Source organism: Miniopterus schreibersii (genome assembly GCF_964146895.1).
Source record: "Miniopterus schreibersii genome assembly, chromosome: 2".
Classification (NCBI taxonomy): Eukaryota; Metazoa; Chordata; class Mammalia; order Chiroptera; family Miniopteridae; genus Miniopterus; species Miniopterus schreibersii.
This window is the reverse complement of record NC_138102.1, coordinates 101,965,799-101,990,903: the sequence shown is the minus strand read 5'-3', so window position 1 is coordinate 101,990,903 and position 25,105 is coordinate 101,965,799. Positions and strand designations below refer to the sequence as shown.

The 25,105-nt window shown below is 42.1% G+C and overlaps 2 protein-coding genes and 1 long non-coding RNA gene across 3 annotated transcripts; 2 read left to right on the top strand and 1 right to left on the bottom strand.

The window, feature by feature from the left end:
• Nucleotides 1–760: 760 nt before the first annotated feature.
• LOC308554140 lies at nt 761–9,751 on the bottom strand. Its single transcript, XR_013998347.1, has 3 exons — nt 9,444–9,751; nt 6,309–8,632; nt 761–1,106 (listed from the first exon to the last, which is right to left on the bottom strand). It is a non-coding gene; the product is annotated as an uncharacterized lncRNA (long non-coding RNA).
• Nucleotides 9,706–14,591, top strand: RPL21 (ribosomal protein L21). The gene is made up of 6 exons (XM_081131016.1): nt 9,706–10,059; nt 12,323–12,401; nt 12,874–12,935; nt 13,489–13,601; nt 14,029–14,179; nt 14,361–14,591. The coding sequence occupies exons 2-6, from the start codon at nt 12,335–12,337 to the stop codon at nt 14,448–14,450; spliced, it is 483 nt and encodes a 160-aa protein (XP_080987142.1). The 5' UTR covers nt 9,706–10,059; nt 12,323–12,334; the 3' UTR covers nt 14,451–14,591.
• A 7,129-nt stretch (nt 14,592–21,720) lies between these two features.
• RASL11A (RAS like family 11 member A) lies at nt 21,721–24,288 on the top strand. Its single transcript, XM_081124379.1, has 4 exons — nt 21,721–22,056; nt 22,410–22,466; nt 22,573–22,652; nt 23,575–24,288. Exons 1-4 carry the CDS (start codon nt 21,936–21,938, stop codon nt 24,040–24,042), a joined length of 726 nt encoding a protein of 241 aa, XP_080980505.1. The 5' UTR covers nt 21,721–21,935; the 3' UTR covers nt 24,043–24,288.
• Nucleotides 24,289–25,105: the final 817 nt, after the last annotated feature.

The following is a 25,105-nucleotide window of genomic DNA, read 5'->3' as shown; positions in this document are numbered from 1 at the left end:
GAAGGCAACTGATCGATGTTCCTATCTCACATTAATGTTTTTCTCTCTCTCCCTTCCTCTCTCTTTATAATCAATACAAATAGATCCTCAGGTGAGGATTTAAAAAAAGAAAGTGTATAAGCAGAGGCAAGAGAGAAAAAGTGACCTTAATGGAACCATTGCTAGTTCAGGTGAGAGATTCCTGTGGTAATAGTAGACATGGAAAGAGGTAGGCCATCTGGAGATATATTTCGCAAGTAGAACTGGGACAAAATTTGCAGATGGATTTGATATAGAGGGAGTAAGGGAAAACTTAAAGATGAAAGCAAGGTGTATGGCTTATGCCACTTACTGAGATGGGAAAAACTGGAGCAAAAACAGGTTTGGGGGTGGAAATAAAACATTTTATTTTGGACTTGTTAACTTTGAGATGCTAGAGGGTATCCAAGAATAGGTGTCAGGATGAATAAAATTTTTGAGGAGAGGCCTGAATTAAAGAAATAGATTTGGTAGTAAGTAGGATAGAAATGACCTTTAGAATTATGGGTGTAAATGAAATTCCTAGGAAGAGAGCACAGAAAGAACAGGGGAACTACAGTCATACACCACATAATGATGTTTTGGTCAAGGATGGACTACATATATAATGCTGGTCCCATAAAATTATAATGGAGCTGAAAAATTCCTGTCCCCAGAGATGCCATAGCTGCCATAATGTTACTGAGAAACCCCGATGGAGTTCAGGTTCCCTGTTGCTGTATCCAATTCAACGGAGGCAGGGTTGAATCATATAAGGCGTTTATTCAGAAGGCCAGCCAACCAAGAAGACAAGGAGCATATGAGCATCCAAAACCTGTCTTCAGGAATGGCCCGAGGGATAGGGTTATACAGGGAAATGGGGTAAACTGAGGCTGGGAACGGAATGCAGCTATTGTGCAGCCCTGGAGGTCTGCAGGCATCAGCTATTGTTCTTGGTCATCTGATGATGTCTTGAAAAGATGATATCTTGATTCATTGTTGGGTCGGCCTGACCATGCATCTTAGTCTGGCGATGTCGGCGTCACCTCCTTAATTGCTTCGTCCGGGATCAAGGGGAGTGTAGGGTACAAAGGCCTAGGAGAGAGAAGCTTAAGGAAAAAAGAAACTTAAATCCCTGTTCACATAAGTATATGTGTTCTATAATTTTATAAGTAATATAATTATATTTCAGATTAATTCAGATGCTCAATCTTTGGACATTGTAAGTGCCCCTATTAATAATATCATAGAGTTATGACAAACTTGTGTTTGTGGTGATACTGGTATAAACAAACCTAGTGTGCTGCCAGTAGTATGAAAGTATAGCACACACAATTATAGTAGTAGGCTATATCATCTAGGTTTCTGTAAGTGCACTTTATGATGTTCCCACAATGACAAAATTGCCTGATGACACATTTCTCAGACTGTCTCCCCTTTGTTAAGCAGTGCATAATTGTAATTCCCAGTCCTGAGGAACTGTATTACTTAGAGGACAGGGAGAGAAAGGGAAACCAGTAAAATAGCTTGTGGAGTGTTCAGAAAAGGTAGTGTTTCAAGGAGGAAGGAGTGGCAAACAGAGTCCAAAGCTACTGAGAGATTAAGAAAGACAAGAACAGGGAACTCTTTTGGTTTTGGCAACATGGAAGCAGTTGATAACCATGGCAAGAGCAGTTTTAGCGGCATGATTGGAGCAGAAGTGAGATTAAACTGAAAACAGAATGGGAGATGAGGGAAGAGTTAACAGTGTTCATGTATTGGGTAAAACCACATTGCTGAAATATTACTGTTTTCAATGTACAAAAACAGTAATTTCATATGATTCTTTTTTTAAAAGCTTGATGGAGGAAAATATGGTGCAATAGATGGAAGGGAAAATGAGGTAAATTAGGACCAAGAAGGAGAGGGGGGTAGGTTTAGATGGAAAGACCAGAACACTGATAAAAATGAGGCAGTCCAGCTGAAAGAAAGGTGAAAAGAGATAAAAGATTTGATAGTCAAAGAAAAATGTGAAATAGTCTTTACAGATAGTAGATAAGCAAACTAACTCTGGAACTGCAGTGGGGAATGCTAACACTAATGAATGCACTTGAGAATGGTTGATCATGAACTTATGGCAGGGACTAAACTAAAAACTCAAATGCCTATGGGGAAAGGCAGGTAAACAACTGAAGCAGGCTGAGTGGACACACAGAGACTGAATGTAAAGGGATGAAAAAGATATTTCATGCAAATGGAAACAAAGAAAAAGCTGGACTAACAATACCTATATCAGAAAAAAAAAATAGACTTTAAAACAGGGGCTGTAACAAGAGACAAAGGGCATTGCACAATGATAAATGGACACAGCCAAAGCACTTCTAAGAGAAATTCAAAGTAATACAGGCCTACCTCTAGAAACAAGAAAAATCTCAAATATACAATCTAACCTTAAACCTAAAGAAACCAGAAAAAGAACAAACAAAGCCCTAAGTGAGTAGAAGGAAGAAAATAATAAACACCAGAGTGAAAATGAACTAAATACAGACTTTAAAAAATTCCAGAAAAGATCAGTGAAACTAAGAGCTTGTTCTTTGAAAGATAAACAAAACTGATAAAAGTTTAACCAGACTCATAAAAAAGGGAAAGAATCAAATTTAAAAAATCAGAAATGAAAAAGAAGAAACAATGGACACCACAGAAATATAAAGGATTGTAAGAAAATACTATGAACAGTTATATGTCAAAAAATTGAACAAACTGGAAGAAAAGGATAAATTCCTAGAAACTTATAATCTTCCAGGACTGAATCTGGAAGAAACAGAAAATATAAACAGACTAATAACTGCTAAGGAAATTGAATCAGTAATCAAAAAACTCTGAACAAAATTCCTAAACCATATGGCTTCACAGGTACATTTTACCAAATATTCAAAAAAGAATTAATACCTGTCCTTCTCAAACTATCCCAAATATCTAAAGAGGAGGGAAGAGTCCCTCATTTTACAAGGCCAGCATTACCCTGATACCAAAACCAGACACAGACCCTACAAAAAAGAAAATTATAGGCCACAATATCCTTGATGAACATAGAAATCCTCAACAAAATATTAGCAAATCTAATTCAGCAATACATTAAAAAGATCATATACCATGATCAAGTGGGATTTATTCCTCTAATGCTAGGCTGACTCAATATCCACAAATCAATTAATGTGATATATCATCTAAACAAAATGAAGGATAAAAACCATACGATCATATCAATAGGTGCAGGAAAAGCATTTGAGGAAATCCAACATCCATTTATGATAAAAACTCTCAGTAAAGTAGGGATAAAGGGAACATACCTCAAAATAATAAAGGCCATATATATGACAAACCCACAACTAACATACTCAATGGTGAAAAGCTGAAAGCTTCTTAATATCAGAAACAAGACAAGGATGTCCACTTTTATGACTTTTATTCAACACAGTATTGGAAGTCCTAGCCATAGCAATCAGACAAGAAAAAGAAATAAAAGGCATTCAAGTTGGAAAGAAGTAAAACTGTCATTATTTGCAGATGACATGATCCTACATCTAGAGGACCCTAAAGATCCCCATGAAGAAACTATTAGAATAAATGAATTCAGTAAAAGAGCAGAATACAAAATTAATATTCAGAAATCAGTTGCATTTTTATATACCAATTACAAACTACCAGAAAGAGGAATTAAGAAAACAATCCCATTTACAATTGCATGAAAATACATTAAGTACTTAGGAATGAATTTAACCAAAGAGGTAAAAGACCTGTACTCAGAAAACTATAAGAAATTGAAGAAGACACAAATAAATGAAAGGATATACCATGCTTGTGGATAGGAAAACTTAACATTGTTAAAATGTCCATATTCCCCAAACCAATCTACAAAGTCAATGCAACCCCTATTAAAATACCAATGGCAGTTTCACAGAACTAGAATGAATAATCCTAAAATTTATATGGAAACACAAAAGATCCAGAAGAACCACAACAATATTAAGATAGAAGAGCAAAGTTGGAGGTATCATGCTACTTGATATCAAACTATACTACAAGGCTATATTAATCAACTGCATGGTTCTGGCATAAAAACAGACACATAAATCAATGGAACAGAATAGAGAGCCCAGAAATAAACCCATGCCTATACGGTCAATTAATCTATGAAAAAGGAGGCATGAATATACAATGGAGTAAAGACAGTCTCTTCAATAAATGGTGTTGGGAACTGGAGCAATATATGCAAAAAAATGAAACTAGACTGTCTTACACCATATATAAAAGCAAACTCAAAATGGATTAGAGACTTAAGTGTAGGACCTGAAACCATAAATCTCCTAGAAGAAAACATAGGCAGTAACCTCTTTTACAGTGGTCTTAGCAATATTTTATTGGCTATGTTTCCAAAGGCAAAGACAACAAAAGCAAAATAAACAAATGGGACTACATCAAACTAAAAAACCTTTACAACACAAAGGAAACCACAAAACAAAAAGGCAACATACCAAATGGGAGAAGATATTTGCAAATGATATACCCAATAAGGGATTAATATCTGAAATATATAAAGAATTCATAGAGCCCTGGCCAGTGTCGCTCAGTGATTAAAGCTTCCACTTGCACATGGAAGGATCGCAGGTTCTATTCCCAGTCAAGGGTGAGTACCTGGGTTGCGGGTTTGGTGTATGCAGGAGGCAACCAATTGATGTCTCTCTTTCACATTGATGTTTCTCTCTCTCTCCCCCTCCCTCCCTCCCTCCCTTCCACTCTCTCTCTAAAAAAAAAAAAAAATCCTCTGGTGAGAATTAACAAAACAAATCAAAAAAGAATTTATACAGCTCAACATCAGTAGAACAATCTTATTTTAAAAGATGCATAGACAACCTATATAGACATTTCTCCATATAGATGGCCAACAAACATATGAAAAGATCATCAACATCACTAATCATCTATGAAATACCACCTCATACCCATCAGAATGCCTATAATCAATAAATCAGCAAACAAGTATTAGCAAGGATGTGGAGAAAAGGGAACCCTCATGCACTGTTGGTGGGATTGTAAATTGGTGCAGCCACTGTAGAAAACAGTATGGAGTTTTCTCAAAAAATTAAAAATGGAACTACCATATGACCCAGCAATTCAACTTCTGGGTATTTATCCGAAGAAACTGAAAACACTAATTGAAAAAGATACATGCACCACTGTGTTTACTGCAGCATTATTTACAATAGCCAAGATATGGAAGCAACCTAAGTGTTCACCAAATAGATGAGTGGACAAAGAAGATGTGGTACATGTATACAATATTACTCAGTTATAAAAAGAATGGGCAGAGGTGTGGGGGGAGGTAAAGAAGGCCTAATGGTGACAGAAGAGGTAAATGGTGACAGAAGATAATTTGGCTTTGGGTGGCGGGTACACAATGCAATATACAGGTCTTGTAGCATAGAAGCCCACACCTGAAACCTGTATGATCATATTAACCAATGTCACCCCAATAAATTTAATAAAAAACAAATATTTTTCTAAAAATAATGAAATCTTGCTATTTGCAATAACATGGATGGATCTAATGGATCTATAGGATATTATGCTAACTGAAATAAATCAGATGGAGAAAGGCAAATAACATTATTTTACTTCTGTGTGGACTCTAAAAAACAAAATAAATGAACAAACAAAGCAAAAACAAACTCAGATACAAAGAACAAATTCATAGTCACCAGATGGGAGGGGTTTGGGGGAATAAGTGAAAATGGTGAAAGGGGTTAAGGAGTACAAATTGGCAATTACAAAAATAGTCATGAGAATGTAAAGTCCAGCATAGGGAATATAGTCAGTAATATTGTAATAACTATGTATGGTGTTTAATGGGTAGTAGACTTATAGTGGTGCTCACTTCATAAGGCATATAAATCTAATCACTATGTTGTACACCTGAAACTAATATATGTCAATTACAATGGAAAAATAAATAACAAAATAATAATACAAGTGGTACCTCGGTTTTCAAACGTAATCTGTTCTGGAAGGCCGTTTGAGTTCTGAAAGGTTCGAAAACCGAGGTGTGGTTTGCCATAGAAAGTAATGCAAAATGGATTAATCCACCCCAGACCTTTAAAATCAACCCCTAAAACAGCAATTTAACATGAATTTTACTATCTAATGATACCACAGATCCATAAAATGATACACAATGAAAACAATAAACACAATATACTATACTGAAAAAGCAATAATAAACACAATGTAAAAACTACTGTAGGTGAAAAAATGAAAATGTAATTTTTTCTTACCTATGATGATAGTCATGGTTTGGATGGGGGTGGAGGTCCCCTTCAATATGCCATTCCTTCCCTAGATTTTTTTACACCACTGATACCTGCCTGGTTCAGACTCACTGGATCTTTTCCTCATTAAAAATTTTTCAATTGGCATTTGCTTTTTCTGATGTTTTAAAATTTGTCTAAAGTGAGACACAGTATTATCACTGAAAGTGTTAGTGGCATGACTTATAGCAGCTGTATCAAGGTGATGTTTTTCAACAAAAATTTGCACTTCAACCTATTTTGCATACATTTCTTTGATCATTGCATTTCTTTCTCTTCCCTTCTCCTCCAAAGACAATTCCCACCTGTTGACGCTCCATCAAAATGTTTTGAAGGTCTTCTGTGGTGAGTTCAGGCTTGTGGTCGTCCACTAACTCCTCCACATCATCACTACTCACTTCCAAGCCCATGGGCTTTCCCAGAGACACAATATCCTCAACAACAGGAGCTTCCTCTTCAACATCCTCAAATACATGTTCAGGGACAGCTTCTGGCCACAATTTCTTCCATGCTGACTTCATTGTTCTATAAGACACATCCCTCCATGCTTTGTCTATGAGATGTAAGCAATGTAGGATATTGAAACAATTCTTCCAGAATTCTCTGTTACCTCTATGTCCAAGGTCACCTCAAAGCACCTTTGGAACAGTGCTTTGGTGTTAAGCTTCTTAAAATTAGATATGACCTGTTAGTCCAAGGGCTGGAGGAGTAGAGTCATGTTGGGGGGCAAAAACTTTACACTGATAAAACTGAACTCTTCCATCAACTCGTCCTCCAAGCCTGGAGGGTGAACTGGAGCATTACCCATAACAAGCAGGCACTTCACTGGAAGATTTTTGTCTTAGAGGTATGTATTTCTTTTTCTTTTTTTGTATATTTTTAAAAATATATATCTTTATTGATTTCAGAGAGAGGAAAAGAGAGGGAGAGAGAGAAATAGAAACATCAAGCATGAGAGAGTCATTGATTGGCTGCCTCCTGCACACCCCCATCAGGGGATCGGGCCTGCAACCCGGGCATGTGCCCTGACCGGGAATCGAACCCTGATTGCCTGGATCCTAGGTTGATGCTCAACCGCTGAGCCACACCTAGCTGGGCAGAGGTATTTTTTTACACTTGGCCTGAACACTTTATGAACTGACGCAATAAAAAATTGCCTGGTTACTCAAGCTCTGCCATTTGTCCTCCACATCACATGCAATTTGCTTTTGATGACAATGTTTTTCTTAAATATCCTGAGGGTCTCAGAATGGTAGACTAGCAAAGCCTTCAACTTAAAATCCCCACTTGCATTCCCACAAAATAAAAGGGTTAGCCTGTTTTTCATGGGCTTGTGTCCTGGCAATGCTTTCTCCTTCTTTGTTATGTAGGTCCTCTGGCATTTGCTTCCAAAAAAGGCCTATCTCACCACAGTTGAAAACTTGTTGGGGAAGGAAACCCTCTGCCTCTACATAATCTTTAAATTCTGAAACAAATTGGTCGGTGTCTTCTTTGTTGGCACTGGCAGCTTCACCATGTCCCACCATAGTATGCCACTTCTCCTCTTAAACTTTTCAAATCACCCTCTATGGGCCTTGAAAATAACACTCTTAGCACTTGATCCAGGGGTGTTTTTGATAAGGTCAGCATGCAAATGTAAAGCTTTTTCACAAATCATGCTCTAAGAAATGCTGTCACTGGCCAACTGATTTTCATTTATCCATACGAAAAGCAAATTTTCCACTTCTTCAATTGCCTGTGTTCTTTGTCTTGTGTTTTAACACCTTGCAACATTGGCTCCTTTAATGGCTTCTTTATTTTTTAAGGTGGTAAAAATTGTAAATATGGCCATACCAAACTGTGTTGCCAGATCACATACATGGACACCACTTTCAGGCTTGGAAATAATTTCCTTCTTCGCCTCTATTGTTATGTTAGTGATTCTCTTGGCTTTGCAGCGTTTATCCATTTCTCGCAGCAAGGGGTGAGTGGCAGAGGGCTCCTGAGATGACATGAACGCAGACTGATTGCACAGTCACAAAGACAAATTGGTTGCAAGAGTGTTCCTGAGATGAGATGAGCACAGATTGATTGCACAGTCACCAAATAAACCCAAATATCACCTCCGTGTTGCACAGGTGTGCAGAACTCAACAGCCAACAGCTAGGCCTCAGGATCTTGCACTCAGCAGAAGCCACGTGGCATGTTTGACTTCCAAGGCATGCTTGAAAACCGAAGCATTCACTTCCGGGTTTATGATGTTCGTAAACAGAAATGTTCAGCAACAGAGACGTTCGAAAGCCGAGGTACCACTGTATACAGTTATGAAAAAAAAAATCAGACAAATTCCATTATTGGGGCATCCTACAAAACACCTGAGTGGCAGTCTTCCAAAACTGTCAAGGTCATAAAAAACATAGTCTGAGAAACTGCCACAGCATAAGGAGCCGCAATAACTACCTAAAATGTGGGATCCTGGATGGGATCCTGGAATAGAAAGACGATGTTATAAAAGTTAAGGAAGTCTGAATATACTGTGAGCTTTAGTTAGCAATAATGTACAATATTGGTTCGTTAACTTTTATAAATGTAGCATACTAACATTAAAATGTTAATAATAGGGGAAACTAGGTGCCAAGTATATGAGAATTCTCTGTGCTATTTTCTCAAATTTTTATAAACCTAAATATACCCTAAAAATAAACCCTATTTAGAAAATAATGGCCTTCCACATAGTCAATATCCAGATTTAAAATGCTTAACACTTAAAGGCTCCCTTATATCTTTCTTTATAGTCCTCTATTTTTTCCTAAATTTTGATTTTCCCTTGTATTCCTTGAATTTCACTACAGATGTGTATGTCCCTAAGCAATATATTGTATTGTTTTGTTTCCAAATTGTATGTATATAAATTGTCATACTACATATATTCTACATCATCCTTTTGCCTGGTCCTACTTCTGGGTTTATTCTTAACTCACTGGCATATAATATTCCACCATATGACTATCCCACAATGTTCCTTACCCTCTTACCGATGTATGTTTCCTAATTTTTGCTTCTACTCACAGCGTTGTTGTGTACATCATTGTCTCCATATCAAAGTTCATATAAAATACGTACTTTGGATGGGATGCTGGGATTTGGCATTTGAACATTTTCATGTCCACTAGATTTTGCCAAACTGCTTTCCAAAGCGGTTGTGACATTTACGCACACACCAGCAGGTGCGTAGTGTGTTCTGACGCATTTGAGGAAAACAACTTTTGAGAGACATACGAATTGGATACTAGTCTCGCCTTAACCATAGCTTGACTTTTGTGCCACGTAGTCATGTCTACAAACAGCAGTCAGGGGCACCGTAAAGCTCCTTACGCGCTAGGACCAGAGACCCTCCTGGCCGCCCGGACACAGACACACCCGCTTCCGGCGTAGCCTTTGACGCAAGGACGGCCGTAGGCACGCTCGGGGCGACGGCGTCGTTTTTGACGTCCTTGAAAGCCCCTTTCCGGGCTGTCTGGCAAGGTCCAAGTATCAGCTTATGGTGGTCGATTGATTCTTTTTCATAAGAAAGGAAAAAATCCTGACAGGCTCTTCTAGTTCTCAGAGACGATTCCCTAAGCCCGGAAGATTAGGCTGGCGTTTCCTTCTGGCAGTGCCGCGGGCAGCTCTCAGGCCCTTGTAAGGCGCGCGCCCCAGCTCCGCCTCCTTCCTTTCGGCCGGAACCGCCATCTGCCAGGTAGGCCTGCGCGTGGCTCTCGGCGACCGTGGCTCCACAGACTTGAGTCCTAAGCCAGAGGATGCTGAGGACGCGTGTTGGGGCTATAGATAGACTGTCTAGACTACCTGGGTTCCTGTGGTCTGGGTGGTGGAGCTCTGCCTATCCAGACAGGGAGCGGCGTGCGGCTGGCAGTGCCAGGCGTGGGGCGGGGGTCGAGACCAGGCTGCGATGCCGCGGCCTAGGAGGGGCCGGGCTCGGGAAAAACGAGGCCGACTCACCTGCATGAGGCTTCTCGGGTCAGCCTGGAAAGAAACTCGCCTTGTGTCCTCACGGCTTCGCTCTGCTATCCTGGGCCTTCTCGGACAGGCTCTGTGGGGCCGGGCCCCGTTGTTTGATACATTTTAAACTTCTATCAATGCGGCATTTTTACTCCTTGTCTGACATCCACATTTGTGATGCTGTCGAGTTGGGACTTCGGGGTAGTAGGAACGGGGCTAATACTAGGAGCCGGCTTTAATCTCCGGCGAAGCCTGGTTGTGGGTGAAAGCCTCGTGGTCGGAGAACGGAGTAAGTTCGCACTGTGTCGACCTGGATAGTGAACCCTAGACACTAGTTTTTGGTGCATGAAATGATTTCCCGTTTTTAAATTTTGGCCCCGGATCGCAGCTGGGCAAAAGGAAGGCTTTGTTTTGGGCATTGTTTTGTTTAATGCTGGGGCATCTTGTGTTAAATGAATTGATTCCCGGATAGCTGTGTGTCTGATTTAGAAGTTCAGGGGGAAGGTTTTGAATAACCACTTAATCTTAGTTTATTATCTTTTTGTCTAGTTTGTAGGTAGTAGCTGCCAGCCACCAGAGTTGACCAAACTGCAGGTTGCATCCCATAGTGGATTCCAGTTTTGGAAATAATAGAAACTTTATGTGTATTGGGTTGTGTTGTAAAATGATTTCTTATTCGAGAAGATGGGTCTGGTGCAAGGAGCATGAGCTCTGGAGTCAGAAATGGCTCCAATTACTGATTGTCACTTGACACAAGTTACTGGGACCTGCAGAGCATCTTTCCATGTTTATGAATTTAACACAAGTTTATGTGAACTTAGTATTTCGAGGATGAAAACAGGGCACCTGGCATTTAATAATGGGTACTTAGTTGCTTTTAAAATAAAGGGTGCACTTGTTGTAACAGTGGTTTGTTTGGCTTTGGTGGGTTAGGTTAAACATTCTTGTGTCTCCTTTTCACAAGTTATATGAAAAGGGTACTTGGTGGAGTCACTTTTCTTTATTAAGGAGTGTTAATTAAGAGACCAGTTTATGTTAGAACTCTTGTCAACGAGTTCAGCGAGACTTAGGTATATTTTGCCTTGTACTAATTGTCAGCCGTGGTGGTTCCGCCCTTAGATGACCTGAAACAGTTGAAACCTTTTGGGAAACAAAGTGAAAGATTCCATTTTAAATGCCTATAATAGGTGAATGCTTAGATAAATTAACTATTATTTATTGGTAAGCACTTTGCATGTGCTAGGAATTGCTTAGTGCTTTGTAGCCATTATCTTAGTTTTAACCCTGTTTTAAAGGTGAGAACCAGGGATTAAATGTAGGTCTCCCAGCAAGTAAGTGGCAAAACCTATGTCAGAATTAGGTCAGTGATTATAAAACTTGTTTTCCCCCCTTCTATCCTACATATATTACCTAGTAAACAATTGTGTGAACAATCAGAAATATGAAGAGAGCTGGGGATTTTTGACAGTTAATAGATTTTTGTACAAGAGATACACTGTCACCAAAAAAAAATAGGTTTTTAATAAAATGGGTTTAATCCACCATATAAAAATGCAAGGCTGAGTTTTGTTTTGCTTTCTAACAATATAGTTAGTAATTCCAGTGCCCTTGGCATTCTAGGCTGAGTTCTACAGGTAAGAGTGTGGTAGAGGTTCTGTTGTGTTTATATTCTAATAGGCCAAGTACTGCTTGGGATTCTAAAATCCAGTTCTGCTCCTTAGGAGTTTTAATGTTATAGAACTTAGGCAGGTTTGGCAAAGATCTTACTTGCTAAAATGATGGTTTTTACCCTTTGTAAGAAATATTTGCTGGTGAGCCAGCTTTTTAGGTTGTTTCCCAATTCTGGCATTGCTACTGAGATGCAGACATTTGAAATTATGGGGGTTTTATTGTTTGGTTGGGTTGTTTTGTATGTGTTTTTGTTTGTGTTGTGTGTTTTTTTGTTAAAGGGACAAATAACCAATTTTGCCATTGTTTGACTATTTTATACTTTCTGATTCCAGTAATTAGCCAAAATGACCAACACAAAGGGAAAGAGGAGAGGCACCCGCTATATGTTCTCTAGACCTTTTAGAAAACATGGTAAGTAGGTTTACTCTCTTTGAGAGCAAGCATGGCATACATTTGTGTTGCAGTTCATTTAATGTATTCTTTTTTTAAAAATATATCTTTATTGATTTCAGAGAGAGGAAAGGAGAGGGAGAGAGAGAGAGATAGAAACATCAATGATGAGAGAGTCATTGATCGGCTGCCTCGAGCCCACAACCCGGGCATGTGCCCTGACCGGGAATCAAACCCCGATCGCCTGGATCCTAGGTCGATGCTCAACCTCTGAGCCACGCCTGGCTGGGCCATTTAATGTATTCTTAATAATGGCAGTTAACCGGCACCTACCTAACTTATTTTGTAATAAAAAGCATGGATTTTATATGGTAGTTCTTAACTTGCCAACTAGCAAGATTTTAAAATGTACACAACTGTCACTAGTTGAAAGCTAGTGAGGTTATATTTCTTTGACTTGACTTTTTAATCTCAATACTACTTTATTTTTTAGGAGTTGTTCCTTTGGCCACATACATGCGCATCTACAAGAAAGGTGATATTGTAGACATCAAGGTAAACTATAAAATTAGGGAAATACCATTAGAAGTTAGAAAAGTTGTATTTAATCTGACGTAGGAATTCAAATACTAGTGTATATTGCACCTATTGGGTCTTTTTATCTTCCTGAATGGGGAAAATCCATTGCCTTTGCAAGCTAATTTCATTAACTTTTAAAACAAGTTTCTGTAGTGCTATTCTTGAGTCTAAGAACTTTCTCATTGCTTGTTAGCAGCCAGTGGAGAAATACAGGAGAAATAATCATGAGTTTGTTGAGGTGAAAAGAAATACCTTAGTGCAAAATTTCATTATTCGTGGTGATTACTAATAAAACCAGTGAAAGCTGTGTTCTTTGTGACCAATATTTGAGTGTATCCTGGTACTCTAGAGCTTAATGATGATTGTCTTTTTGATTGCTTAAAGCAACGTGAAAAATGCATTTCACCGGCTCTGAAAGCTCTTGAGTTGCTATTTAAAAGAGAAAAGTCTTAAGAGTCTCTCACTTTAATAAAAGGGTTTAAATGGAGGGGGAACTTGCTGAGATGACATTTATCTCCTTTCTTAACAGGGAATGGGCACTGTTCAAAAAGGAATGCCCCACAAATGTTACCATGGCAAAACTGGAAGAGTCTACAATGTTACCCAGCATGCAGTGGGCATTGTTGTGAACAAACAGGTCAAGTAAGTAATGTCATATTTCTTGGATTTGTATTCCCTTATACCCCCTTTTCACTTTGCCAATTGGACTTATGTCTTTATTGGTCATTCGAGTGGGGCAAAGGAAATAATCCTTTTAAAACTCAAGCAAACTGGGTGTTTGTTTTGTATCCTGTCAGAGGAAACAAACTGAAATAGACTTAGTGGAAAGTCTTATGGGATTTGGTATTCAGTAGCACTAGTTGTCAAAGTACAAAAAGTTTAATAGTTGTAAATGTTATTACCAATCTGGCTTTGGTTAAATTAGTGTTTCAGGGTCTGTTACTTTATCCCATCTGTGGGTAAAAGGTTCATCACTTACTTAATAAATGAAACTGCCAAGGGAGTTTTGAAAATTTTGGTTACGTATTTTATGGAGTATTTATAAGAATTTCTGCTTTGCTTTCTGCAGGGGCAAGATTCTTGCCAAGAGAATTAATGTACGCATCGAGCATATTAAGCACTCTAAGAGCCGAGATAGCTTCCTGAAACGTGTGAAGGAAAATGATCAGAAAAAGAAGGAAGCCAAAGAGAAAGGTACCTGGGTTCAACTGAAGCGTCAGGTGAGTGCTTGACAAAGGGTTTTTTGGTTGATCATGGAACCTGAAACTTGCTCAGTGATAATTTTCTTTTTTATGAAAGTAAAGTTAAACTAGTATATATGTTATTTCATTGTTTCTGAGAGCACTTTGAAATTAATTACAGTTCTTTATGTAATTATTCTCTCGCCTTTTTTTTTAATAGCCTGCTCCACCCAGAGAAGCACACTTTGTGAGAACCAATGGAAAGGAGCCTGAGCTGCTGGAACCCATTCCCTATGAATTCATGGCATGATAAGTGTTAAAAAAAAAAAAAGACCTCTATACTGATAAAAATGTTTCTCTTAATTGGGTAGAAGTGTGGTATCCCTTCCCCCAAAAAAATAATTAAAGAAAACTTTGTGCCCTGATTCATTGGGTGATGTCCTTACTGTTCAAATTTAGTGGGGTTTTTTGTTTGTTTGTTCCTCAAAGGTGGGGTGGTTTACTTTGCAACAAAGAATGTACTCCATTGGTTAGGAAATGGCATCTGTTGCATTACAGTTAAAACTCAAGGAAAGTTGACTAAATTAGATGATAAGTAGCCATATTTTAAGGTTCAGAAACTTGCCTTTGAAGTCTGCTACTTAAAAATAGATGGTTTAAAGCCCAGCCAGGCATGGCTCAGCATTTGAGCATCACCTATGATCCAGGAGATTGCTTTTCAACTCCTGGTCAGGGCACATGCCTGGATTGTGGGCTCGATCCCCAGTGGGGGGTTTGCAGGAGGCAGCTGATCAGTGATGTCTCTCTCTCTCTCTCCCTTCTCAATGAAGATAGATTTTTTTAAAAAGTAGATTGTTTAAAGTACCCTGTTCTTTGTGAGTTACATACTAGTTCTGAGTTACTTCCACTTGGCACATGTTAGAAAATAATAGTGTTCATGATCATTTGGAAGTAGAATACCTTTTTTATTTCAACCAAGGATAAACATTTATATAGCAGTTAATATGTTGTGTTGCATTCTGAGTACTTGTTTTGCCCATTTTACATTAAAAGAAGGTGAGACACAGTTAACTTGCCCAAGGTTGCAGGTGCAAAGTGTTAGGCAAAGATTCAAACCTAAGCAGTCTGGCTCCATAATCAGGCCTTAATCTGTAGTGTTATAATGCTCCATATTTGGAACATTTTTTAAAATATGTTTTTATTGATTTTAGAAAGAGGAAGAGAGAGAGAGAAATACCAATGAGAGAGAAACATCGATCGGCTGCCAGGGACTGAGCCTGCAACTCAGGCATGTGCCCTGACCACGAATCAAATCAGCAACCTGCCCAGCCGGGCGTGGCTCAGCGGTTGAGTGTCGACCTAGGATCCAGGCGATTGGGGTTCGATTCCTGGTCGGGGCACATGCCCGGGTTGTGGGCTCGATCAATGACTCATCATTGATGTTTCTATCTCTCTCCCTCTCCTTTCCTCTCTCTGAAATCAATAAAGATATATTTAAAAAAAAAAAAAAATCAGCAACCTCTTGGTGCATAGGTCAGCACTTAACCACTGAGCCATACCAACAGGGCTTAATGGGAACATAAGTTACTTTGTGTATAGTTGGAGCACATTTAGGTTATTCTGTTTCTTCCTGGATATTTACTTGGATGTGGCAAGCAACTCAAATATCCTGAAGAGAAATCCTAGTTGCCTTCAATATTCTGTGATCGTTGTAGCAAAAGTATCAGTTTATTTGAAATGGAAACCTTGACACTTCTCATAGTATTCTCTTCCGCACTAATAGACTCAAGGACGAGAACCTATTCATTTTTATAATTCAGTGAATGGTTAAGTAAACCCAGTGTTAGTGGCGTTCAGCTTTCTCCAGTGAAGTGTGATGATAATAGGTCTGCTTTGGAATCCAGCAAACCTGGTTTTGAATCTCGGTGAATGCCTAACATAACTCAAGTGGTATTAACTGCCCTTAAAGGTTCACATCTAGTGATAGAAAATTGTGTTTAAACATGCTTTATATTGGTCAACAATTCACTGTCACACAAAGCAACTAGGAAAACATGAATTGCTTCATATTTTCTAATCTTAGTTGATGGCACCACTGCACCCAGTTGAAGTCATTAACTCTTAATGTGTCTCTCACTTTGCATATTTAAAATTGCATTTCCTAAATATCTTTCTAGCCATTTTTAAGGGAAAATAAGGTAAGGAGTATAGGAGGACAGCAGAGGGGAAAGAGTTGGTGCTAACAGGGCTCTCATTTCTGCCCTCTTTTTTCACTGATTTTTTTCCTGGTTTCTTGTGTCTTTGACCCTTTCCACTTGCTGCTTCCTTGACTAGCCTATAGACCTCTGAAAACCAGCAAATAAAACAAGCCGCTTCTCCTGTGCCTTCTCTTATAGCTTAATTTCCTAGTCCCACTGCAAATATGGCTTCTGCTTCCACCACTCCAGTGAAACTACTAAAAGTTAACAAAACACTTGATAATTAAATTTAGATACTATTTAATTTGACTTTATCTCCCTAAATATTTGACAGAATCAACTTTTTTTTCTCTCTTCCAGAGGCTTCTGCCATTATACTTTTTCCCAGTTCTTAATCATACCTGACTTCCCCCTCATTCTGGCTCCTTGATGTTCCAAGGAGTTTGTTCTGGGTAGAGTTGTAAGCCAGTGGTTCACAAAGTATGGGTCTCCAGCTGGCTGCATCAACATCTGGAAACTTGTTAAAAATGCAGACCTACCAGAGAACAACTTGTCAAATTCTGGGGGTGGGGCCCAGCACTCTTAAGTTTTAGGTGATTAAGGTGCATGTTCAACTTTGAGAACTACTGATTCTGTCAGTCATCCCTAATATACTTGACACCAGAGCTCAGAGCTCACTTTTTCTGAAGCTCTAGATCTGATATTTACAACTTGGGCAGCTCCATCTGGATGTCCTTCAAATATACAGATTAGTTTGGAAGGTTTTATTAGATGAATTAAGTTGAAACCCCTGAGCCTAGAGGAATGTATGTGTGCTGATAAGATTATGTACATGCCTCGAAATTCAGGTCCTTTTAAATAATAAGCATGACAGATTGCAAATTTGTAAATTAATCCTTTACAGTTCCCTTTTCTTAACATATTGAAAGTAAGTATTCTAACTCAAACTTTTCACCCTGTTCTTCCTAAGAGTCAAGATCGGAAGTGAGGTTGCATGGTTACTTGAACTTTTAATTCTGATTTAGCCAGGTATCTTAAGGCTCCTGCTTTTATTCAGTTGAACCCAGCCCCAAGGATTGAATAAAATATAGCACACTCTTTGAAGTCCTCTGAAAGTTGTGGCAAAAAAACCCACTCAGTTTCCTGTCTTTCCTATATTCCCACTAGTGTACATTAGCATTTTCTCTACTGGGATGGAAAAAATGCTAACGTAAAAAATTGCTAAAAATTAGCGATAAGAATTGCTAAGATATAAACAAGATAGGTTTGTCAATTTTTTATTTTTATTTTTTGAGAACGAGAATTTAAAACTGAATTTGACTTAATTGAAATATGTGTGTTTACAGCATTCATTCCAGCCCCACAAAGGGGAAAAAAAATGTGTTGATGCAAAACATCAAAATAACAGCGAGGCAGCTGTTGCTGCTGAGGTGGGAAGTATGTCAAAGAATGGATAAGCCGTCAGCCAAGGTTCTGTGCTGTGAGGCTCTTCAGACAGTGAAGGTGCGGGACAAGGAGCAATTGGCAGCCCTCACAAAGCCCCTGGGGGAAAAGGCAGAGCCAAATGCTTTCATACACCTAGCAGGAGTAGAATTCATGGAAATCGTTTGGATCGGAAAGAAATAGCTAGGGGTACTCCACTGTCTACCAAATGAGGTGACGTCTTAGCTGAAGTGAAGATGTGATTGGATTTTTTTGCTCCTGAGAAAAAGTTCCACCTGCTTTGTCATTCTATTTACATGACCAGAGTACTCTCCTTCCTGCTGTCCACACTAGTGGACAGCACCAAGATTTGGAATCGGGTTGGACTGTCTACTACTGAATGGCTCTGACTGGATAAGTTCCTAAACTTGTCTGAACCTCAATTTAGAAGATATTTTACCAATTTCATAGGGCTAATTAAGATTAAGGAAGAATTAAGATGATTTAGAATTTTTTTGTTAATTCAACAGTGATTTATGAATGATCAACTTTATGGGGATGTCTGTGAAGGCAGGCGGGAGTATCTTATGTACTTTATTGTCCTCTCAGTAAATGTTTCGTAATAGAACTTAGCTGTTCTTTGTGTTCTGTACCCACACTTAATAGCCTTACAGAGTAGATTTTCAGTTATTTTGACTGTTGAAATAAAGTAGTAAGTTGGTAGGAGACAGAAGCATTAATTCCTATTCTGGGGAAAGTACTGAAAGTCAGCGTCTGAGTCTCCAGTAAGCACAGTAGTATTTATTCAAGGATTTAGGCTATACAGGAAAGGTAACTCATACTGAGCAAAGGCTGGTGGTGGGAGGAACTTTTTTTTCATTCTCACCTGAGGATATATTGAGAGAAAGAGAAACACTGATGTGAGAGAGAAACATCAATTGTCTCTGGTATGCACCACGACCTGAGATCAAACCTGCAACCTAGGTATGTGCCTTGATGGAATGGAATCTGCAATGTGTGTGTGCACACGCACGCGCGCGGGATGATGCTCCAACCAACTGAGCAACCGGGCCAGGGCTGGGAAGGATGTTCTTGAACTAGTGGAGTACAGCCCCTTGGCAAAGTTTTGCCTGAGGGCTACACATTAAGCTTATTTAGCTGGTAAAGGGTTAATAACTCTAAGCCTGGTGATATTTGCATATTCTAATTCCTGTCCTTCATTCTTTTTCTAAACACCCCCGGATTTGTGTATCCATATCTGCCTACACACTTCTATTATCTTTCTAAAGCCACTTCAGCTAGTTGCACCACAGTTTTACGTAACTGGATACAGAAATCCAGATGAAAAAAACACCAGCAGCAACAATTTACGCAAGGCTATATAATTCCACAGTTTAGTAATATGTTATCTGCATTAAAAGGTCATGGACTCTCTTGTGTATCTGTAAATGCAAAGAGCTTTCCAAGGAGAATGGGATAACATGTTGATCTCACTGAGCAAAGATGCTATGTAAATGCAAAATGGGACGTAATTGCCACAGGGCAGAGAACAGTCTTAGAAATCTTCCTTATTGGGTGACCTTAAACGTAAGTGATCTTATACCTGACTGGGAATGTAAGGTGGAGTGAGGTGAAGAGGTGAGCCCGAGATTCAGCCAAGAAAGGGCTTTTCCCTTGAAAGTTCTGCATTTAGACCCCAGGAAAGTGAAGCGTTTGTGGCAGATCCCATTGACAGCTGCTGTTCAAGTTAGTCACAGCAATTCCAGTCTTCTTTGCTAGATACTTACATAAACTCCCAGCATCTCAGTTCTGGCCAGTGAGATATAAGAGAAAGTCTGCTCGGTTCTGAGAATTATTTTTACAATAAGACAAAGGAAGAGAAGCCCCCCCCCCCCCCCCCGATTAAGGACAGGATGTTTGGTGAAGCAGTAGCCATTGTGTGTCCAAGAAGGAAAGGCCAAGAGTCTGAGAGACAACAAACCAGACCCCTATTGCTGAACTGCTCAAGGACCCCTGGAGCCTAATAGTTTCAAAGTTGTTCTGTAAATAGTCACTGTCTTTATGGCGCCTTTTCCCCAGTCAGGAAAGGAGGTGCCCTGCTTCAAGTCTTTCCAGTTAGACTGAAGTTTAACAGAAGGGGATTGCCTTCTGAACAGCCGAAAGTCAGTATAACGGAAATAACAGCAGCTCATCTCAGGACAGTTCCTGAACCACTTGCTCCTGAGAGCAAGTTGCTCTCAAAACTAAGGTACTGGGATAATGGTTACATTTCCATCTTTTCCAGTTCATACTGAAGACACCATTCGTTGTTCGTTCAGAAAGTCAATCAGTGAACAGACATTTATTCAAGACCTTGTAAGTCCCAGGAACCACTATGTGCTGGGTAATAAAGACACAAGCTAGAGTCCCTGCTCTCCTGGAGACAGACATGAGGAAAATACTCCACCAGAAAGTAGCGGCACTTGAGTGCTGCCAAAGTTACCCTGAGAGTAACCGGGAAATAGCAATGTGGATGGCAGCGGTGGTCAGAGGAAGCTTTCCCAAGGGGAATAAGTAAACTAGTCAAAACCCATTCCTGCAGGATATTCAGGATTCTTCAAGTGAGAAGTGTAGAGAGCAGTAGGGGTGGATAGGAGGAGACACCAAGACAGAGGTAGTAGAAACGATGGAACTTGGGAATTAATTGATGTGGAAGTGAGCGTGGTGGGAGTCAAGGAAGGCTACTGGGTGGAGGCACATTCATTAGCGTGGTCAATTGCAAAAAGTGGGTGTGTTCTCTACCCCTCCCTGCATCCCAGTCCTTTCAAATGTGTCTTTGCAGCTCCCTCCACTGAGAAGTGGAGTGTATTTCCCCGCCCCTTGAATTGAGTTGGCATTGTGACTTGCTTTGGCCAACAGAAAGCAGCAGAGGTGATGGGTTCCACCTCTGAGCCTAGGTCTCAAGAGGCCTTTTCCACTTCCAGTCACCATGAGAACAAGCCTGGCAAGCCTGCTGAATGAGGAGAGGGGTGACCCATCACAACTGACTGACAGCTGCAGGGTGATACCACTTCCTCACCCTGCCAACCCTCTGCAGATGCTTGAAAGAGCCAGGCAAGATCAGCTGAGCCTGGCCCAGAGTAGGATAACCACCCACTGACCTTCAGACATGTGAGCAACTATGAGGGTTATTGTTTTAAACCAATTGGTTTTGTGTGGTTTTTCATGCAGCAAAAGCTAACTATACAACCAAGAGAGAGGGAGGGGTGGGGGTGGGGGGCTGTCTAATAGGCAAGTGGACATATGAGGCTGGACTGCAGGAGGCCAGAAGCATAAGGTCCTCTAACCTGCAAGGAAGGGTAAACTCCCACGGCTCTGCCTTGCCAGGGTGGGCCCAGAAACCCAGACCAGGCCGGATGTCTGTCTTGTGCCCCCCTCCTCCCGCTCCCCGCCCCACCCTAAACTCCACTTGGCACGTGGGAGTCAGCGCTGGAAGAGTGAAGCGCATGCATGACTCAGGGGCGCAGGTTCCAAGCCCGAGCTCCCAGCCAACGGGGTGCCTACTGAGCGCTCTCTCCTGAGTCAGCCGACCAGTGCCAGCTGGGGTGCAACGCTTACTGCCCCCGGGGCGTCGCGGGTCTGGAGCCAGGCCAACTTCCCTTGTACGGCCACCGTCTCCGGGCTCTTTCCTCTCCCTCCCCGTTTCCCCATTATTGTCACCTCTCAGCACCTTTTGAAAACAAAAGACATTCGACAGGAGTTTCCCCTCCCGCTGTCGCAGAGCCCACCGGCTGACGGCACTTTCCCCCTTCCATTCGTCCCCCGGCTCCTAGCTCTGCCCTCAGGCTCCCCCGCTGGTCTAGTGACTCAGGATCGTCTCCGCGGGACCGAGGACGCGGGGCCCCGCGAGCCCGCCACGCCCCCCTCGGGACACGGGCTGCATTTCCAGCGTCTGGTCCCGGGCAGAGCACGTCAGGCGGCGAGACAGGGCGCCCCCAAAGGCTGGTGGCCCCTCGCTCCCGGCTCGCGCTCGGTCGCGGCCGCCGGGAGGGCGGGGAAGAGGAGGAGCCGGAGGCGGCCGCTCCGCCCCGCGCCGAGTCCTTTAAAAGCCCGGGCGCCGCGGGCTCCGGGTCCGCGCTCCGGTGCCGAGCCCGCGCCCCTTCCCCGGCCCAGGCCCCCCGGCAGGCTCGCGCTCCATGCGGCCGCCCAGCATGTCGGGGCACTTTCTGCTCGCGCCCATCCCCGAGTCCTCCGACTACCTCCTGCCCAGGGACATCAAGCTGGCCGTGCTGGGCGCCGGCCGCGTGGGCAAGAGCGGTGAGCGGCGGGGGCCGCGCGGGCGGGGCTGGGGGGCTGGGGGGCTGGGGGCCGGAGCCCGCGGCGGGGGACGGGCCGGGGTGGCGGGCGTCGCCTGCCCCCCGGCGCCCCCGCTGCTCCCGGAGCACCCGCTCGCGGGCTGTCGCCCGGCTGGGCGTCTGTGGGGGGCGGGCTGGAGCCGCGGGGCGGGTACCCGCAATCATCCCGCCGCAGGAGGCACGGAGACCACCGCCGCCGCCCCTGGGTTTTGTAGAGTCCGGGGCCCATTCCTCCCTCCCTCCTTCACCCCAGGAGTGTCAGCGTTTGACTGTCCTGTCCGAGCCCTTCAGCTGATTTTCCTATTTCATTTTCAGCAATGATTGTGCGCTTCCTGACCAAGAGATTCATTGGCGATTACGAACCGAATACAGGTGAGAATAATTACGTGCCCCCCTGCTTTTGCGGCTGCATGCTCCGATTTTCTTTGTCCCGCTGAGAGTGTAAGAATTTAAAAGCAGACTCCCCTTCCTTCTCCAGGCAAGTTGTATTCAAGGCTTGTCTGCGTCGAGGGAGACCAGCTGTCCCTGCAGATCCAGGACACCCCCGGGGGAATCCAGGTAAGGCCTGGCAGGCTGCCCTTCAGACTCCGAGGGCGCTGGGGGAGCGCGAGCAAGACGTCTTAGCACAACTGCTGTGCATTTAGATGGAGCAGTGGGCTGTCCCCAGGAGAGGCCGGTCAGTGGGGTGTTAGAAACCCTGCGAGGGGGCGAGGACTGGACGGTCAGAGGCAGCTTCCTCCAGCGCCACCTCCCCACCTCGGAGAGGGGAAGAGGCGCGTCTCTTTACCCAGCTGCGGGGCCGTGGCTGCTGGGATGGGTCTCACCACCTCTTCCAGAGCCGGCCGTGGAACCATTAACAAAGCTGCCTGGGCTGGATTCTGCAGAGGGTCTTCCCTAGCAAGGACTGTGGAAGTGCTTCTGTTTCTAGCTGTTCCCTGGTCACTAATTGCTGTCAGAAACCCTTGGCACCTGGTCAGGAATGTAACTTGATTAACAAGTTACTTAATTGCCCTCCCTTCTAGGGAGGAAAGGTCTTGTGGAAGAACAGAAAGAAAGAATTTGTTTCTTGCAACATTCTCAAGAAGGACATGCTAAAAATATTTTTATGGGTTTTGGGAATAGATGTTTATCTTGGCTTATTTTCAAAGTTTTGCTTTTTCTGAGTTAGTTCCCTAAAAATTGCGACATTTCTGATTTGGAAGTTCTCATTGACGTCATTCTCCAGGCAGCCTCGGTCCTCCACAGACTACCTGCCGGGCAAGGAGGGGAAGCACAATGCATTGGCAGCAGCTGGTAGAATTACCCAGGCAGGGAGCCTGTCTTTCTGCATCAAAAACCTCCTTCTGCAGAAGCTGGGCAGAATCTGAAAACTATATTTAGTGATTTCTTTTTCAACCATTGCTCAAGGGTTACTTTGATGTTATTTTGAGTCCTCTCCCACTGAGGGCTTCCTTGATCAGACTCCCTTTGATCTTTTCAGGTCCAAGACAACCTCATGCAGGTGGTTGACTCCCTGTCCAAATGGGTGCAGTGGGCAGAGGGCTTTCTGCTGGTCTATTCCATCACAGACTATGACAGCTACCAGTCCATCCGCCCCCTTTACCAGCACATCCGGAAGGTCCACCCTGACTCCAAGGCCCCTGTCATCATCGTGGGCAACAAGGGAGACCTTCTGCATGCCCGGCAGGTGCAGACCGATGATGGTGTTCAACTAGCCAATGAGCTAGGCAGTCTGTTCCTTGAAATCTCCACCAGTGAAAACTACGAAGATGTCTGCGATGTGTTTCAGCATCTCTGCAAAGAAGTGAGCAAGCTGCACAGCCTCAGTGGGGAGAGGAGAAGGGCCTCCATCATTCCTCGGCCGCGCTCTCCCAACATGCAAGACCTGAAGAGGCGCTTCAAGCAGGCTCTGTCTCCCAAAGTTAAAGCCCCCTCTGCGCTGGGGTAAACCCACCTCAGACAGACTGCCTCCTTTTTATTGTGCAGCTGAGAAGACTGGTGGGGGGAGGGGGGGTGTCTTCGTTTTTAATCACACAGAGTTTATTTTTATACAGACTATTGGTTTGCAAGTGTATGTGTATTTCTGAAAATTCAGTATTGCCTAGAAGCTGAAGAGTTGTTTTTTTAATAAAACTTTTCTTTTTTTACTGTAACTGCTAGCCACCTTTCCATTAAAGGCAAAATGGCAACATTTCGCCTGTTTCTTAAGTGTCTTTTTATAGAAATCATACTTGCACCAGAGCCCAGAACGGCTCCATGCTTGCCCTTAGTCTGAACTCTAATTGGTGTCTCTCTGTTAGGAGGGGTTTAAGTGGAGGGAATCTGTTGTGGGAGAAAGAAAAATATGTGGAGGAGGAAAGAGATTTGAATAACTGCAGGATGTGTTTAATTAGGGCATTTGCCACAGGCATGAAATTGACATCATGTGATTTTCACTGTGCACTGATGCTAAAAATTACAAGCATGAATAACATTATTATTTATTGGTACAACTGGAAGTTTATCTTCCCATCCTTATTTTAAAAACAAAACCCCACCTTTCCCTGTATGTCTTATATCAGTAACTGTACTCTACCATCCAGGAGTAGCCTAAAAATTCTCCTTCCCCCTCTGTCTCCCTGACCCTCACTCTCAGTAAGGTATCTGATCTGTGAATTCTATTTGTCTCTAATACATCACTCTGCCGTAATTCAGGCCTTTATCTTGGCTTCTGGAATGACACCTGTCTAATTCTTTCTTCACACCAGAGCAAAATTACTAACACCAACCCTAGTCACTATTTCTATGATTGAAAGACCTCAGCTAGTTTCCCCTTATTTAGTGGATAAAATATAAAGGAGGCATGGCATCGATTTTATTTACCACCTCTCCAGCTTCATCATCGCCCTCTGCCAACACACACACACACACACACCGCTCCATTCCAATAGACCAGTCTGCCGTTCTCAGTACACACAAGGCTCTTTCACACCTCCCTGCTTTGGCATGAACTATTCCCTCTGCCTTGAATA